This window comes from Rhinopithecus roxellana, chromosome 12, assembly GCF_007565055.1.
Source record: "Rhinopithecus roxellana isolate Shanxi Qingling chromosome 12, ASM756505v1, whole genome shotgun sequence".
NCBI lineage: Eukaryota > Metazoa > Chordata > Mammalia > Primates > Cercopithecidae > Rhinopithecus > Rhinopithecus roxellana.
The window spans coordinates 122,538,730-122,558,408 of NC_044560.1; the positions used below are offsets into that span (position 1 = coordinate 122,538,730).

The 19,679-nt window shown below is 41.1% G+C and overlaps 1 protein-coding gene across 2 annotated transcripts in view; it reads right to left on the reverse strand.

Moving 5' to 3' along the window:
* Positions 1–1,745: 1,745 nt before the first annotated feature.
* Positions 1,746–19,679, reverse strand: part of IPP (intracisternal A particle-promoted polypeptide) — a 41,675-nt gene continuing 23,741 nt past the window's right edge. For both annotated transcript variants that reach the window (XM_010363045.2, XM_030942552.1), the window contains 3 exons: positions 18,337–18,459; positions 15,357–15,577; positions 1,746–3,205 (listed from right to left, as the gene is read on the reverse strand). In XM_010363045.2, the coding sequence (XP_010361347.1) occupies positions 2,981–3,205; positions 15,357–15,577; positions 18,337–18,459 (569 nt within the window). In that variant the 3' untranslated portion in view covers positions 1,746–2,980. The remainder of the gene's footprint in view (positions 3,206–15,356; positions 15,578–18,336; positions 18,460–19,679) is intronic.

The following is a 19,679-nucleotide window of genomic DNA, read 5'->3' on the forward strand; positions in this document are numbered from 1 at the left end:
AGAAGTATTTTGTAAATCTGTTTTGGATCAGAATACAGATTCTCTGTAACTAGAAATAGTAAAGGCACATGAGTTAGAGCTCAGTCTATAAATTATCTGTATACTTTATTCTTTGACATCTTACAGATCTCTCCACAGACATCTGTGACCCTTCAGACATTCAGGATGCCCCAGAGAAGGGAACATAGGGCTTCCTGCATGCATTACATAAACTTTTCCTAATAAATACATACGGTTAAGTTATAAGAAAAGTATACTTGTGGACTAAACCAAGTATTTTATTTTTTTGAGACGAAGTCCTACTCTGTGGCCCAGGCTAGAGCACAGTGGCATGATCTCAGCTCACTACAACCTCCACCTCCTGGGTTCAAGTGATTCTCCTGCCTCAGCCTCCTCAGCAGCTGGGATTACAGGGATGCACCACCACCTGCTGCCAATTTTTTGTATTTTTAGTAGGGACAGGGTTTCACCATGTTGGCCAGACTGGTCTTACCTCAAGTGATCTGCCCACCTCAGTCTCCCAAGGTGCTACGATTACAGGCATGAGCCATGGTACCCGGACTAAACCAAATAATTTGGATATGAATGCTACCTGATTCATTAATGCAATTAAAAGTTTTCTATCTAAATAAGTTGATGATGCTTATAATAATATACAGAAGGACCTTAGTAAAGACACGGGAAATCGGCAGGGCGCAGTGGCTAAACCTATAGTCCCAGCACTTTGGGGGGCCAAGATGGGCGGATCACAAGGTTATGAGTTCAACAACAGTCTGGCCAACATGGTGAAATCCCATCTCTACTAAAGATAGAAAAAATTAGCCGGGCATGGTGGCTCATGTCTGTAATCCCAGCTACTCGGGAGGCTGAGGCAGGAGAATTGTTTGAACCAGGGAGGCAGAGATTGCAGTGAGCTGAGATTGCACCATTGCACTCCAGCCTGGGTGACAGGGCAAGACTCCATCTCAAAAAAAAAAAAAAAAAAAAAAAGAAGAAGAAGAAACGGGAAATCAAATTCTTAAGTCAAGTAGTTAAATTTTACTGTATGCAGCTGGACACGGTGGCGCACGCCCATAATCCCAGCACTTTGGGAGGCCAAGGCGGGTGGATCACCTGAGGTCAGGAGTTCGAGACCAGCCTGGCCAACATGGTGCAACCCAGTACAAAAAATTAGCTGGGCATGGTGGCGGGCGCCTGTAATCCCAGCTACTTGGGAGGCTGAGGCAGGAGAATCACTTGAACCCAAGAGGCAGAGGTTGCAGTGAGCCAAGATCACGCCTTTGCACTCCAGCCTGGGCAACAAGAGCAAAACTCCATCTCAAAAAATTTTTTTTTACTGTATGCAAGACCTTTAATATATATTGCTCCAACTGGCCAGTAGACATAACTTAAAAGTAACCCCATCATACACCCAGTGAATCTTTCTCTTAAAAATGAACAGAGAACAATTCTTTAGAATGCTTCTCAGGGAGAAAATGAGAAGTTTTGAGAAGCAGTTTTGTTTGGGTCAAGGGGTACTTTCAAATTACATTTATAAGTCAGTGTCTATAAAAAGTTTCAGAAGGACCTACAATTTAGCCCTCCACGTCCAAGCAGTAGCTTTGTAGTATGCTCTTACTTAGGTTTGCCCAAGTACAAATAAATTTCACAAAGCTTGATAATCTAATAAAATTCCCTCTTCCTAAAGCCAAACAGATAATTTTGGTGACAACAATCTAGCAAAAAAGGAAAAATTTCCTTTTTTCTTTTTTTTGAGACAGGTTATCATGCTGTCACCCAGGCCAGTGTGCAGTGGCACAATCTCGGCTCACTGCAGCCTCGACCTCCTGGGCTCAAGTGATCCTGCAACCTCAGCCTCCCAAGCAGATGGGACCACAGGCACAAGCCACCACGCCTGGTTAATTTTTATATATTTTTTGGTAGAGACGGAGTCTCGTCATGTTGCCCAAGGCTGGTCTCAAATTCCTGAGTTCAAGCAATCTTCCTGCCTCACCTCGGTCTCTCAAAGTGCTAGGATTACAGGTGTGAGCCACCATGCCCAGCCTGAAAAAGAGAGAAATTTCTAGGTACATACTGCCTGCTGGGCTCTATAGCCCATTACAACATCTGGTCACTAAGAACCTCCTATTCTTTACTTGCATTCTCAGGATCAAGACAAAAAATATGAGCAAGCAAAAACTTATCATCAAGCAAAAAGGTATCTATCTATAAAAATAGATATTTCCCAAACACCCCTCCTAGTGTATCTGCTGCCAATAAAAAGTTTGGGGCTAATGAAAACTCTTGGCATTAAATAAAAGTAGGAATCTGTTTCATTGGCTTTTCTCTGTAGCTCAAATTATGGTCATGGAAAATTATGCTCTGGATACAATTGTGAATATACAGAGATCTTTAAACTGTGTCATTGATACTATTCCTACATCACATAAAGGTTATGTTACAACTTATACTGCACTGGAGAAGTAGCTAAAGGGGCTATTTGCCAGGAAGTTTCTAGTAAATAATTTTTACAAATTTGTAAAACCGGACTTGTCTACACTTAAACTGGAGAATTCTACAGCATAAGTGGCATTTCTATTATTAGTAAGCTTGGCAAATCTGTGTGAGCTCTTTATTAATTGGGATATATTTCATATCCATTCTCACTCATATTTTTAGAAAAATCACTCTTTAGTTTAGTTTTTTTCTTTAAGAGACAGGATCTCGTTCCACTCATGCCCAGAGTGGAGTGCAGTGGCATGATCGTAGCTTACCATAACCTCAAATTCCTGGGCTCAAGTCATCCTTCTGCCTCAGCCTTCCAAAGTGCTGGGATTATAGGCATGAAGCCACTGCACCCAGCCTCGTTAGTCATTTATCTACCAAATACATGGAAAACTCATAGAATCAGAGGGTCTTATCACCAAATGTATGTTTGCTTTCCAAAAGGTCAGGTCCTGCATTTTCAAAATGTTCCTTGTGCTCTGTTATGCTTTATATTTCATAGCACAGCAACGCCCCCTTCACAACGACTGGTGATCATGTTACCAATTTCTGTCCATGTATCTGAATGAGGGTTATAAACTTCAACTGAGTCCAAGGTACCTGGAGCCAAGAAATCATGGCTGGAAGATCGACCTCCAGAAACATACAGAAGACCATTGACTGCCACAACACACATGCCTGCTCTAGGCACTTTCATTGAGGCAACTTCAACCCACTTTTCCTGGTTAAGAGAGGGAAAAAAAAATATGTTAGCAGTATTATGAAATGATAGTAAAGAAATCCACTGAGAAATTCGATATTCCAGTTCTTTTTACATGTCTAAATGTAAAACAATCTAGTCAGGTAAGTGTGTGTGTGTGTGTGTATATATATATATATATATATATATATATATATATATATATATATATATTTTTTTTTTTTTTTTGGCTTCATTTTTTTTCCTTGGAGATAGGGTCTCGCTCTGTCACCCAGGCTGGACTGCATGGCACCATCTCGGCTCACTGCAGCCTCAACCTCCCAGACTCAAGAGCTCCTCTTGCTTCAGCCTCCTGAGTAGGTAGGACTACAAGTGTATACCACCACACCTAGCTAATTTTTCTATTGTAGAGATGGAGTTTCACCAGGTTGTCCAGGCTGGTCTTAAACTCCTAAACTCAAGTGATTGTCCCACCTCAGCCTCCCAAAGTGCTGGGATTACAAGTGTAAGCTACAGGACCCGGCCCAGAATATTTTAAAATAAACTTGAAGTGGGCATGGATAAAAAGTAAATTTAGAGGAATATAATTTTTTAAAAGGTCTGATTATAAAATATGATCAAGAAATGACCTAGAAATCATACATAGGACAACATCCTAAGAAACGAAGTCTATGGAACACAAGTAGGTAATACACTCAACAATAAGCAAATCAAAACAAAAGAATCACAAAGCTCCATGGAGAAAGAAGCTTATAAACCAAAGGATTTTTTTAAAGCCTTTAGTATTTTAACGAGTCTTAAAAATGACACAGCATGGAACACTTGGCAGATTTATTTGACCATGCAATCCTTTTTACAAGGAGCAACCAGTGGAGTTAGTAATCTGCAGAACATATTTTCAGGAAGGTGGGCTAACCAGGGTTTGGGAACTATAGCCTAGTTTGCTATAGCCTGAAAACAAACAATGATTTTCCCATATTAAAAGATATTTCAAAAAAAAGAAGCAGCATATATCAAAAAAGGATATTGTGTGTGACCCACAGGCCAAAAATATTTACTATCTGGCCTTTTACACAAAAAGTTTGCTAACTCCTGTTATACATTGTTCCCTAAAGAAATTTCAATATGCTGCTATAGCCAAAATGACTAGTAATGTCTTACTTTTTTTTTTTTTTTTTTTCTTGAGATGGAGTCTCGCTCTTATTGCTCAGGCTGGAGTGTAATGGTGTGATCTTGGCTCACTGCAACCTCCGCCCCCTGGGTTCAAGTGATTCTCCTGCCTCAGCCTCCTGAGTAGCTGGGATTACAGGCTGCCACCATGCCTGGCTAATTTTTAGTATTTTTAGTAGAGATGGAGTTTCACTATGTTGGCCAGGCTGGTCTTGAACTCCTGACCTCAAGTGATTCACTCACCTCGGCCTCCCAAAGTGCTGGGATTACAGGCATGAGCCACCACGCCCAGTGACTAGTAGTGTCTTACTTGAGGGAAAACGTCCATACTCAGAAAACAAGAAAGCTACTAAAGGTCCTAACAAGTAATTAGGAGAGCAAAGAGCAAGCAGCCTGGTAATGGGAAAACAGATTATCAATCTTTAAATAAAGCATATGATGAACAAAGGTTTTTAAATAATAAATAGTGAAGACTGATTATTCATCAACGCTAGGAAGTAAATTTTTGAGGACAGGGACTTGAGCTTCTCATCCCAATACCCACATAGGTACTAGGATAGTGCCATCACATTATAAACAGTTAGTGTACGTTTGCTGATATGAACTTAGATAAGATTATGAAATACTAAACCAGGGACAATTCTTTGAAAGTGAAGGACCAGATTAAATTTGAAAGCTATTTGATCATCTGAAATTACAGAGCACATCACAAAGCTGACATAACTGAAAAAATACTTACATTTTAAAAGATAAATACATTCTCAAGAAGATCCATTTCTGGTTAAGATAAATTAGGATAATTTAGGTTATGTTTATAATTAGGGAGAACCTTTGCTTTCCCGCAAAATGCCCCTTGACAATAACAAAGGGACCTTAGGACTCATCCTATATTGTTCCTCTTTCATTTCTACCAGTGTATTACAACTACAGTTTAACTTTTAAATTTTTATTATTTTATTTTTAATCGACATGTTCTCATCTAATTTTTTTTTTTTTTTTTTGAGACGGAGTCTCGCTCTGTCGCCCAGGTTGGAGTGCAGTGGCGCGATCTCCGCTCACTGCAAGCTCCACCGCCTCCCACATTCACGCCATTCTCCTGCCTCAGTCTCCCTAGAAGCTGGGACTACATGCGCCCGCCACCACGCCCGGCTAATTTTTTTTTTTGTATTTTTAGTAGAGACGGGGTTTCATCGTGTTCACCAGGATGGTCTCGATCTCCTGACCTCATGATCCGCCCGCCTCAGCCTCCCAAAGTGCTGGGATTACAGGTGTGAGCCACCACGCCCGGCCATCTAATTTGATTTTTATCCCATGTTACCTCTAAAAAAAAAAAAAGCTCTGTAAGACTACTAACATATTTTACATTATCTTTTCTGGATTTGTAACGCAAATTGTTAGTAGGTAGTCAATAATAATAAAATTTCATATTTATGCATAAAAAACAAGGTAACACATTGTTGTTGTTGTTGTTGTTATTATTATTATTACTTGAGACAGAGTCTTACTCTGTCGCCAAGGCTGAAGTGCAGTGGCACTATCTTGGCTCACTGCAACCTCTGCCTCTTGGGTTGGAGCAATTCTCCTGCTTCAGCCTCCCAAGTTGCTAGGATTACAGGTGTGCACCACCACTCCCAGCTAATTTTTGTATTTTTAGTAGAGACGAGGTTTCATCATGTTGGCCAGGCTGGTCTTCAACTCCTGATTTCAGGTGATCCACTCACCTCAGCCTCCCAAAGTGCTGTGATTACAGGCGTAAGCCACCACACCTGGCCAGTGATAATTATTAATAAGACTTAATTTGAAACAAAAATCTATTCATTTCAAAGCCATATAGAAAAATCAGTAACAGAAAGTGCCCTCAAAAAGTTCACTTTCTGTATCAGATAAACCAAAATAGGATCATGGAGAAAGGAATTCAAAAATGTCACCAAAGTTTAAAACTTGTCAGAAATGAGAATCAAAATCCTTACGCTTTACAACAAGACATGAAAGTCCATTTTTGCCACTTCAACATTGTACTGGTGGTTCTAGCTAGGGTAATGAGGGGAAAACAATGAAATAAATGCATCTAGTTTTAATCCAGATTTAAGTAGAAGTAAAACAATCTTTTTTTTGTTTTGTTTTAAAGACCAGGTCTCACTCTGTGGCCCAGGCACCAGTGCAGTGGTGCAATCATAACTTACTACATCCTTGACCTTCCTGGGCTCAGGTGATCCTCCCACCTCGGCCTTCTGAGGAGCTGGGACTACAGGTGTGTACAACCACACCTGGCTAATTTTCATATTTCTTATAGACAGGGTTTTCACCATGTTGCCCAGGCTGGTCTGAACTCCTGGGCTCAAGCGATCTACCCACCTCGGCCGCCCAAAGTGCTGGGACTACAGGTTTAAGTCACTGCACCCAGCCAACAATATTTACAGATGGTAGGATCTTGTATTTAGAAAATCCTAAGGAATCCACCAAAGAAAAATTAGACTATGAGTGCAGCAAGGTCACACAATAAATTGTATTTCTACACACTAGCAATGGACAATCTGAATATGAAATTAATAAAACAATTTATAACAGGATTAAAAGGAATAAAATACTTCTGAATAAATTTTAACCAAAAAAGTATAAGAAACTGAAAATTATAAAACATTGTTGAAACAATCTGAAGACCTAAAAGGAAAGACATCCTATGATGAATCAAAAGACTTATTAATAATGTTAAGTTGCTGATACTCTCCAAATTGATCTCAAATTCAATGCAATCTCTGTCAAAAACCCATTTGGCTTCTCTGCAGGAACTGACAAGCTGATCCTAAAATGCATATGAAATTCAAATTACCCAGGAGAGCCAAACAAATTTTTATTTTTTATTTATTTATTTTTATTTATTTTTTCCAGCCCAGGCTGGAGTGCAGTGGCCAGATCTCAGCTCACTGCAAACTCCACCTCCCGGGTTTATGCCATTCTCATGCCTCAGCCTCCCGAGTAACTGGGACTACAGGCGCCCGCCATATCGCCCGGCTAGTTTTTTTGTATTTTTTTAGTAAAGACGGGGTTTCACCGTGTTAGCCAGGATGGTCTCGATCTCCTGACCTCGTGATCCACCCGTCTCGGCCTCCCAAAGTGCTGGAATTACAGGCTTGAGCCACCACGCCTGGCAACAAATTTTTAAATGATCCAATTTGAAGGACTCACACTTTCTCATTTCAAAACTTACTACAATGCTGTAATAAGAGAGTGTGGTACTGGCAAAAGGATAGAGAGACATACAGATAAATGAACAGAATAGAAAGCTCAGAAATAAACCCTCATATATATGGTCAACTAATTTTCAACAAAGGTGAAAATTCAATTCAAGACAATTCAATAGGGGAAAGAACAGTGTTTTTATTCAGTGATGCAGTGATGCTGGGACAACTGGACACCCAAATACAAAAGAATGAGGGTGGATCTCTTCCTTACATCACATACAAAATTAAATCAAAATGTATCAGACCTAAATACAAAAATTAAAACTATAAAACTCTTAGAAAAAAGCATAGCTGTAAGTTCTTATGACCTTGGATTAAGCAATGCTTTCTTAGTTATAACAAAAGCACAAGTAACAAAAGAACAAAACAAACTGGACATCAAAATTTAAATTTTTATGCTTGAATACCATCAAGAAAGTGAAGAAAACACACATAATGGGAGAAAAAATTTGCGAATTATATATTTGACAAAGGACTTTCACCTAGATTATATTATTATTATTATTATTTGAGACGGAGTCTTGCTCTGTCACCCAGGCTGGAGTGCAGTGGCATGATCTCGGCTCACTGCAAGCTCCGCCTCCCGGGTTCAAGCCATTCTCCTGCCTCAGCCTCCTGAGTACCTGAGACTACAGGCACCCACTACCACGCCCGGTTATTTTTTTTGTCTTTTTAGTAGAGATGGGGCCTTCCTTTTTTTTGAGATGGAGTCTTGCTCTGTCACCCAGGCTGGAGGGCTCACTGTAAGCTCCGCCTCCTGGGTTCACACTATTCTCCTGCCTCAGCCTCCCAAGTAGCTGGGACTACAGGCACCCGCCACCATGACAGGCTAATTTTTTTTGTATTTTTGGTAGAGACGGGGTTTCACCGTGTTAGCCAGGATGGTCTCGATCTGACCTAGTGATCCACCTGCCTCAGCCTCCCAAAGTGTTGGGATTACAGGCGTGAGCCACCGCGCCCAGCAGAAGTCTTACAACTCAATAATAAAAAGACAATTCAATTTTAAAACAAATAAATTGAATAGATGTTTCTTCAAAGAAGATAAACAGATGACCAAAAAACACATGAAAAGATGCTTAACAATCAGGGAAATGCAAATCAAAACCACAATGAGATACCCATTTATACCTACTAGAACAGCTATAAAAGAAAAACTAAATAATAACAAGCACTGGATGTGGAGAAACTGGAACCCTTAGACACTGATGGTGGTTATGTAAAATGTTGTAGATACTTTAGGAAACAGTCTGGGGTTCCCTAAAAAGGTTAAACATAGATGGGGGCAGTGGCTCACGCCTGTAATCCTGGCACTTTGGGAGACCCAAAGATCACCTGAGGTCAGGAGTTCAAGATCAGCCTGGTCAACATGGTGAAACTCTGTTTCTACTAAAAATAAAAAATTAGCCAGGCGTGGTGGTGCACACCTGTAATCCTAGCTACTAGGGAGGCTGAGGCAGGATGATCATTTGAACCCCTGAAGTGGAGGTTGCGGTGAGCCGAGATCACCACTGCAGTCCAGCCTAGGCAACGAGAGCAAAACTCCATCTCAAAAAAAAAAAAACACAATGGCCGGGCCCGGTGGCTCAAGCCTGTAATCCCAGCACTTTGGGAGGCCGAGACGGGTGGATCACAAGGTCAGTAAATCGAGACCATCCTGGCTAACACGGTGAAACCTCGTCTCTATTAAAAAATACAAAAAACTAGCCGGGCGAGGTGGCGGGCGCCTATAGTCCCAGCTACTCAGGAGGCTGAGGCAGGAGAATGGCGTGAACCCGGGAGGCGGAGCTTGCAGTGAGCTGAGATCCAGCCACTGCACTCCAGCCTGGGCGAGAGAACGAGACTCCGTCTCAAAAAAAAAAAAAAAAAAAAAAAAAAAAAAAACCCACAAAACAGAAAACAAAAAACAAACAAACAAAAAAAGGTTAAACATAGTCATTATGTGACCCAGCAATTCTACTCCTAGGTATATGCCCAAGAGAAATGAAAACACATGTCTATACAAAAACTTGTATGTAAAACTTCATAGTAGCATTGTTTGTAATAGCCAAAAAGCAGAAACAACCAAAATGTTTGGCCAGTGAATTACATTTCAATAAAACTGTTAAAACCCTCCTACTTAAAAAAAAAAAAAAACTTAAAAAAAATTTCTTGTTTTGAGATGGAGTCTTGCTCTATTGCCCAGGCTAGAGTACAGTTGGGTAATCTCAACTCATTGCAACCTCTGCCTCCCAGGTTCAAGCAATTCTTCTGACTCAGCCTCCCAAGTAGCTGGGATTATAGGCCACCACCATGCCCAGCAAATTTTTGTATTTTCAGTAAAGTCGGGCTTTCACCATGTTGGCCAGGCCGGTCTCGAACTCCTGACCTCAAGTGATCCACCAGCTTCAGCCTCCCAAACTGCTGGGATTACAGATGTGAGCCACTGCACCTGGCCAAAAGTTTTGAAGGTTTTACTAACCATAAGTGGCATTAAAAATCATAAAATTAAAATAAGACTAAATCTTATTTCTCAAAATTTGTTCCCTGAAACACTTCCACAAGATATTCTGCAAATATCCACAGAACAAAGCAAGGGTGGTGTGTTCAAGTGAATCTGAGAGACTTGACATAAAGATTCATAAAGTACATTATTGCGCTATATTCTGTAAAGAAGTCCTGTGGTAAAGAAACTAATTTAACCTGGTTTAACCCAGATTTCCCTTAATATAGTTGACCAGGGAAACTCAAGTTACTCAATTCCTATTAACAGTGCAAAAAATTAGTATTCCATGGAAAATAATTCAGAAAAAGTTGGCCTAACCTGTAAGTCTAGGGCATAACACACTTTGTACTTCATTCTCACAGCACTTAACACATTATAACATAACCGACTATTTATTTCTCATATTCCTCACTGCAATGTAGCCTCCTTGAGAGCAGTGGCTGTATATGTTGAGTCTGTCCTTGTTTCTGCCTGGCATAGTGTCTGATTTTTGTGAATGAATAAATGAACTAATTTATTCTGTATTTGTGAATGAATAAATGAACTGAGAAGTCTGTATTTGTGAATGAATAAATGAACTAATGAACAAACACATGACAGAACAGTGACCCAATGAAGATGCAACCTCCTGTCCCCTACCTTTCTCTTCTCTTAAGTATAATTGTGTCAACCCAGGAACTGAGGGAATGAGGGAACACTGGGGAATTCACCTAGGCAGTGCCTGGATGGGTAATGCATGGAGATGTTAGGTGGAGAAGACAGCTGGTATCATAAGAAAATTGGCTTCATTTAGCAAATAAGTAAATTGAATGAATAAATAAATATATTGAGGATAATGGAAGCAAAGTCTTTTTTTTTTTTTGAGACAGAGTCTTGCTCTGTCGCCCAGGCTGGAGTGCAGTGGCGTGATCTCAGCTCACTGCAGCCTCAGCCTCCTGGGTTCAAGCGATTCTCCTGCCTCAGCCTCCTGAGTAGCTGGGATTATAGGCGCCCACCACCATGCTCAGCTAATTTTTGTAATTTTAGTAAAGACGGGGTTTCACCATGTTAGCCAAGCTGGTCCCGAACTCCTGACCTAGTGATCCACCCGCCTTGGCGTCCCCAAGTGCTGGGATTACAGACGTGAGCCACCATGCCTGGCGGAAGCAAAGTCTTTAACTGACAGAAAAGGTATTTACAACATGGAAAGAGAGGAGGGAGAAGGCCTGAAAAACCTGGTGTACTAGAATTGGAGCTATCATTATGAACTCATGGTTTTACAATATAAATGCACAAATAGATATAGAAATATTTACAGATAAATCTGTGTGTGAAAACCTATTTACATACATACATTTCCTAGCTCTGTTTACTGAGGGTGGCTATGAGGTAGAAGGTGGTGACTCAACTCCAGACAAGATTGAAGACTAGCTGAAACAGGGAAGAGGTGAAAGCAACTCTCTGTAAGACACACCCACCAGTGCCCTGTCAGTTTACCATTGCCAATGGCAACACCCAGAAGTTACTGTCCTCTTCCATGGCAACAACCCAGAAGTACCACCTTTTTTCTAGAAAATTCTGAATAACTCACCCCTTAATTTTCACATAGGTAAAAGTAGGTATAAATGACTGCAGAACTGCCCCTGAGCTGCTACTCTCAACACACTGTCTATGGAGTAGTCCCACTCTGCAGAAGTAGTTACAGAGCTGTAACACTGTCACCTCAATAAGATTGTTTTCTTCTACCACCAGCTTGCTCTTAAATTCCATCCTGAGCAAGGCCAAGAACATTCCTAGGCTAAGCCCAATTTGGGGCTCTCCTGCCCTGCTACAGCTAGAAGCAGCAACACCCAAGTAGCATTTAGTACTCTAAGTGTGTACATCTTGGTTTCTAAATACTGTTCTTCACCAAAAGGAAATAAGGCTTCTTGAAGAAATGGCTGATTCCAGGGCTAAAGCAGAAAAAGTATAAGATAAGCTGAAAATATTTCTGCCAGAAAATAAAGAAATGCTGAATGAATGATAGCAATGTATCAAAAGGACACAGGAGGGATTTCCATTTCCAGACAAAAATAGATCAATTGTTACCAAACTTGCCCTCCTACCCTAAAGACCTAGAAAACTAGATAAAACATGAAACAAAACTTTTAGGCATTAGGCCAGGAGCGGTGGTGGCTCACGCCTGTAATCCCAGCACTTTGGGAGGCTGAGGTGGGCAGATCACTTGAGGTCAGGAGTTTGAGACCAGCTGGCCAACATGGCAAAACTCCTGACCTCATATGATCCACCCGCCTCTGTCTCCCAAAGCGCTGGATTACAGGGATTAGCCACTGTGCTTGGCCAAAGTATATTTTTGTAAGTTCCTTACTTTCAAGTGATACAGTATGATATTGTAGATTTGATACACTAAAAATACATAATGTAAACCTGTGATATTATTAGGTACATAGTCTTCAACCCATTTCCTGGCATACAACTCCTAACATCCTGAGAATATCCAAAGTGATGCCTTTTTGTTTGCTAATGTTGACTGATGGCTGGAAGCCCGTAGTTAGCTTCAGAATTAGGGATGCTCACCAGAAAGACCAAGGCATGATGACAGAATTAGAACTTTCAGTCCCACCCCCTGACTTCTGGAGAGGGGAGAGGAGCTGAAGGTTAAGTGGATGCCCAATGATATAATCAATCATGTCTATGTAATGAAGCCTCCAGAAAAACCAGCCCAGGCATGGTGGCTCACACCTGTAATCTTAGCACTTTGGGAGGCTGAGGGAGATCAAGACCATCCTGGCCAACATGGTGAAACCCCGTCTATACTAAAAATACAAAAATTAGCTGGGCATGGTGGTGTGTGCCTGTAGTCCCAGCTACTTGGGAGGCTCAAGCAGGAGAATTTCTTGAACCCAGGAGGTGGAGGTTGCAGTGAGCCTAGATCGTGCCATTTCACTCCAGCCTAGTGACAGAGCAAGACTCTGTCTAAAAAACAAAAACAAAGAAACAACAACAAAAAACCCAAAAGGACTGAGTTTGGAGAACTTCCTGATAGTTGAACACCTGGCGGTTCTTAGAGGGTGGCATAACCAGAGAGGTCATAGAAGTAGCATGCCATTCCCCTATACCTCCCCATATGCATCTCTTCATCTGTATCCTTTGCAATATCCCTTATAACAACCTGGTAGACATAAGTAAGTGTTTCCGTGAGTTCTGTGAGCCACTCTAGCAAATTAATGGACTCCAAACAGGGTGTTGTGAGAACCCCAACTTGGAGCCAGTTGGTGAGAAGTTCCAGAGGCCTGGACTTGGAATAGTGCCTGAAGGAGGGGGCAGTCTTGGGGACTAAGCCCTCAACCTGTGGGGTCTGAGGCTATCTCCAGGTAGACAGTATCAGAATTTAACTGAATTAGAGGACACCTAGCTGTTATCTGCTGCTTGACGTGTAGGGGAAAACCCACACACATTTAGTCATAGAAGTTTTCTGTGTTGATGATTGTTGTGACGTGAGATCAGAGTAGAAAACATGTTGAGTATGTTTTCTCCACCCACAAAACCCTAAAGTAATTACCAAGAAAAAAGGTGAAGAAATACAGCTAACTAGACAATAAAAGAGATAAAATGGAATACTAAAACAATCAACATAAAGACGAAAAGAAGAAAAAAGAATCAAAGAATGGATTTCATAAACAGAAAACAAATGGCAAGGCCATTTTTATATTTTAATATAAATGCTAATTAAAAGGCAACATATCAAAATATGTGGGATGAAGTTAAAGCAGTGCTTGAAGAGAATTTACAGTTTCTATTATAGAAAAAGGAAGGTCTAAAATCAATCATCTAAGCTTCCACTTTAAGAATCTAGAAAAAAAGAGCTGAGATTGTTGGGATTTGGGGAGTGCAGTGGCTCCCAAAGATCTGTAATGCCAGTGGTTTGGGATGCCGAGGAAGGATAATCACTTAAGACCAGGAGTTTGAGATCAGTCTGGGTTACACAGCGAGACCCTAACCCTAGGAAAAACAAAAAAAAATCAGCCAGGTGCAGTGGCTCATGCCTGTAATCCCAGCACTTTGGGAGGCTGAGGCGGGTGGATCGCCTGATGTTGGGAGTTCGAAACCAGCCTGACCAACATAGAGAAACCCCATCTCCACTAAAAATACAAAATTAGCCAGGTATGGTGGTGCATGCCTGAAATCCCAGCTACTCAGGAGGTTAAGGCAGGAGAATTGCTTGAACCTAGGAGGCAGAGGTTGCAGTGAGGCGAGATTGTACCACTGCACTCCAGCCTGGGCAACAAAAGCAAAACTCCGTCTCAAAAAAAAAAAAAAAATTACTCTTGAGCGAGGGTCTCTCACTGTTACTGAGGTTGGAACACAATGGCTTGATCACAGCTTACTGCAGCCTTGACCTCCTAGGCTCAAGTGATCCTCTCACCTGAGCCCCCTGAGTAGCTAGAACCACAGGTGCATACCACCATGCCCAACTAATTTTGTTATTTATTATACAGACAGTCTCACTATGTTGTTCAGGCTGGTCTTGAATTCCTGGGCTCAAGCTATCCTCTCATCTTGGCTTCCCAAAGTGCTGGGATTACAGGCTTGAGCCACTACACCCAGCGGTACAAAAAAAAGTTTTTTTAAATTAACTGGGCAGGAGTTGAATGTTACAGTGAACTATGATTATATCAGTGCTCTCCAGCATGTGCGACAGAGCAAGACCCTGTCTCTTAGAAAATTTAAAAAAGCCGGGCGCGGTGGCTCAAGCCTGTAATCCCAGCACTTTGGGAGGCCGAGACAGGCGGATCACGAGGTCAGGAGATCGAGACCATCCTGGCTAATACGGTGAAACCCCGTCTCTATTTAAAAATACAAAAAACTAGCCGGGCGAGGTGGCGGGTGCCTGTAGTCCCAGCTACTCGGGAGGCTGAGGCAGGAGAATGGCGTAAACCCAGGAGGCGGAGCTTGCAGTGAGCTGAGATCCGGCCACTGCACTCCAGCCTGGGCGACAGAGCAAGACTCTGACTCAAAAAAAAAAAAAAATTAAAAAAGAAAATAACCTAGAAAAAGAAGAGCAAACTCAATCAAAAACAAATAGGAAAAAGGAAAAAATAAGAACAGAAATCAATAAAACAGAAAACTGACAACAGAAGAAAAACAATGACACCAAAAGTTTCTTCTTTGGAAAGAAAAAAGGGAAAAAAAATCCACAAATGATCAATATCATGAGTGAAAGAAAGTGCATCACCACAGATCTTACAGACATTAAAAGAATACCAGGATACTAAACATCTGAAATCATCCAACCTACCTCTTCAAAGGAATATTTTTCTACAGTGTGAAGAGCATCTTGGGTCTCATTCCATCCTCCAATAGAATAGATGCAGTCATTGAGTGCAGCCACGCCAAGATATGCTCTCCTGGTTCCCATTGGAGGAAGTGGAGACCAACGCTTAGAAAGTGGATCATAGACTTCAAAAGAACGAAGTTCTATTCCTTCATTGCTGATGCCCCCAATTACATAAATTAAACCTGGAAATGGAATATTTTTGCTCAGATGCTACAGAAAGTGAGATACAAATAGTGATGAAAAGTAATGATTGTGATCTGTTTCCTATGCCGATGCTATGTTTAATCTAGGGCTTAAAATTTTATTTAAGAGAGAAAATCAACTTTGTCAAGTTTATCACCTCACTATTCAGCAAGTTGTAAAAAATTAGTGGAATTAATTTAAAATAGCATTGAGTTTTCAAAGAACTTGAAATAATCTGTTAACTGAGGATTTTCTTTTCTTTTTTTTTTTTTTGAGACAGAGTCTTGCTCTGTCACCCAGGCTGGAGTGCAGTGGCCGGATCTCAGCTCACTGCAAGCTCCGCCTCCCGGGTTTACGCCATTCTCCTGCCTCAGCCTCTGGAGTAGCTGGGACTACAGGCGCCCGCCACCTCGCCCGGCTAGTTTTTTGTATTTTTTAGTTAGAGACGGGGTTTCACCATGTTAGCCAGGATGGTCTCGATCTCCTGACCTCGTGATCCGCCTGTCTCGGCCTCCCAAAGTGCTGGGATTACAGGCTTGAACCACTGAGCCCAGCCTAGCTGAGGATTTTCTATCTAATTATCTGCTTGGTGATCTCAGGCTCCAGATCCACCCACAGATAAAACAGGAAAGGAAAATGGATTTTTTTTTCCCTAAAAAATGTTATGCACTTAAGCTGGGAATTACATGGCCCTCTTTAGTGACAGCCTATCTGTTGCTCAGATGGACATAAAGTAGGGAATTTAAATTTAAATAGTATGTGGCTAAATTAAGGTATCAGAATCAATTACTACAGTACACAGCTGGGTGTAGTGGTTCACAATCCTAGCACTTTGGGAGGACAGGGAAGGCGAATCACTTGAGCCTAAGACCAACCTGGGCAAAAAATACAAAAAATACAAAATTAGTCAGGCATGGTGGTGTGTGCCTGCAGTCCTAGCTACTTAGGCAACTGAGGTGGGAGGATGGCTTGAGTCTGGGAGGCAGAGGTTGCAATGAGCCAAGATTGCACCACTGCACTCCAGCCTGGGCAACAGAGTCAGAACTTGTCTCAAAAAACAAAAACAAAAACAATTACTACAGTAAAATATAATGTAATTTACATAAAATTTCCTTATAAACTCTGGCAATCTACAATTATTTTTGAATCTCTAGTGTTGTACTTCATCTTCTAAAGTGAGGAGTTACAAAGAATTATATTTTAAGAAATGTGGGCTAGGCCGGGTGCAGTGGATCATGCCTGTAATCCCAGCACTTTAGGAGAACAAGACGGGCGGATCACGAGGTCAGGAGATTGTGACCATCCTGGTTAACATAGTGAAACCCCGTCTCTACTAAAAATACAAAAAATTTGCCAGGTGTGGCGGGTGCCTGTAGTCCCAGCTACTCCGGAGGCTGAGGCAGGAGAATGGTGTGAACCTGGGAGGTGGAGCTTGCACTGAGCTAAGATCGCACCACTGGACTCCAGCCTGGGTGACAGAGCGAGACTCCATCTCAAAAAACAAAAACAAAAAAAAAAAAAAAAAGAAAAAAGAAATGTGGGCTAAATGTTAGTATAGTAAACCTGGGTTTTAGTTCCAGCCTTGTCAGGAACTAGCCATGAGAAAAGACAACTCACAACCTTCCTGATCTTCAGCTTCCTCATTTATAACTTAAAGAAGTTGAAATAGGTAAATTCAAAGATCCCTTTCTAGGTAGCTCTATGATTTTAGATGGGATGATAAAAATAATAAATATAAAACAACTAGGAGACATTATATTAAACAGTAAGATATAGTCTGCACCACATAATTTGCTAATAGAAATCAGAGAAGGTAACCACAAAGCAGAAGGAAGTTGAGCAGATTAGGCTGTCATATAACAACGAGAAAGTTGCTTCCTTCTCCACAGGTGCATATAAATCAGCTCTCCAATCCTAGACAGAATCAGGTTCTAGTTAAAACATCTTACTACCTAACTCTCAGAGTATAGTAGACAATCAAAATAATGTTTGCATACCACTTTAATATGCAACATATAATTATTTAAATCTGTCACAGGATTATATGCTATGTGAACTGAATCACAATGTACTTTGTAGAAAAAAAAATGCTAAAGAAGCCTATAGAGACCATGAAAACAATTTATTTTTATTTATTTTTTGAGACAGAGTTTCACTGTTACCCAGGCTGCAGTACAGTGGCACCATCTCACTGCAACCTCCACCTCCTGGGTTCAAACAATTATCCTGCCTCAGCCTCCCTAGTAGCTGGGATTACAGGAGTGTGGTACCATGCCCAGCTAATTTTTGCATTTTTAGTAGAAATGAGGTTTCACCACGTTGGCCAGGCTGGTCTCGAACTCCTAACCTCAGATGATCCTACTGCCTCAGGCTCCCAAAGTGCTGGGATTATAGGCATGAGCCACCACGCCCCAAAATTGTTTCTGATATTCTCTCCCTACTTAGAAATATTTACTTAGATGTTCATGGGAGAGAAAAGAGAGTAACAGATAATACTTCGAATGTTTATTGTGCTAGTCAGATATTCCTGCTTACTTGCAATTTTTAATGATAGCCTTGTTTATTTTGAAAAAATCAATTATTTTGGCAATACAGAAATAAAAGTCAATGATAGGAGGTAAAAAGCAGAACTTCTATGCTGCTAGTATCAGTCATTCAATACCAACAGACCTAAAATGTACTTTTGTGAAAATAAGGCCTCAAGCTCAAAGTTTTTCAGAACTACATTTTGAGGAAAAATATTTTATAAAGTGATTACCTTGCATTTCACAGCACCCAAAGTAGTAGCGTGACACAGCCATGTTACCAACTATTTCCCATTTATTTTCATCAGGATCAAATCTTTCAATGGTGTTCCCTATCTCAGCTCCAACCCATCCACCTGTAATGAAACAGAAAAATGTTCGTTTCTGGGATAAAAGAATCTTATTTATGACAAAGACCTTACAAAACATCTAAACCAATTACTTCATATTATAGATATCACATGAACCAAAGAGGTTATCTGTTCCACGATCCCATGAAAAAGTCAAAATTTGACCGCGAGTAGAACTCAGGTCCTTTGCATAACTGATGCTCTTTTGAGAAAAAAAAAAAAAGAATTCAAGTCTTTTAACTCCCTATTTTTCACTAAAGACTAAAACAAAACAAAACAAAGAAAGCCCCAAAACTTCAACATATTGCATGGAAAAGACGGTAGTTTGCAAAACTACCCTTTGAAATGATTTTTGGCTATTCAGAATGTTTATCCTAATCAAGGCCAGCTCCAAGCCTAATCAGAGCATACTGTGTATTTGGTTAATTTCAGGAACTTCAGAAAGGCCCTTTATCCCCACAATAACATTTTCTTAACACTCTCTAATTCTTTTTTTTTTTTTTTGAGACGGAGTCTTGCTCAGTGGCCCAGGCTGGAGTGCAGTGGCCGGATCTCAGCTCACTGCAAGCTCCGCCTCCCGGGTTTTACCCCATTCTCCTGTCTCAGCCTCTCAAGTAGTTGGGACTACAGGCACCCGCCACCTCACCCAATTAATTTTTCGTATTTTTTAGTAGAGACGGGGTTTCACCATGTTAGCCAGGATGGTCTCGATCTCCTGACCTTGTGATCCACCTGTCTCGGCCTCCCAAAGTGCTGGGATTACAGGCTTGAGCCACAGCGCCCAGCCCTTTTTTTTTTTTTTCTTGAGATGGAGTCTCGCTCTGTTATCCAGGCTGGAGTGCAGTGGTGCAGTCTCGGCTCAGGCTCACTGTAAGCTCCGCCTCCCAGGTTCACGCCATTCTCCTGCCTCAGCCTCCCAAGTAGCTAGGACTACAGAAGCCCGCCACCACGCCCAGCTAATTCTTTTTGTATTTTTAGTAGAGACAGGGTTTCACCGTGTTAGCCAGGATGGTCTTGATCTCCTGACTTCGTGATCCACCCGCCTCAGCCTCCCAAAGTGCTGGGATTACAGGCGTGAACCACCGCGCCCGGCCAACACTCTCCAATTCTTAAAGTTTAAAATATTATTTCCCACAATTAACTGAAAAATGCAGATATTTATGGAGGTAATAAAATATAATAGATTAAATTCACCTTAAGGTAACTGATATTTTTTGCACAATAGG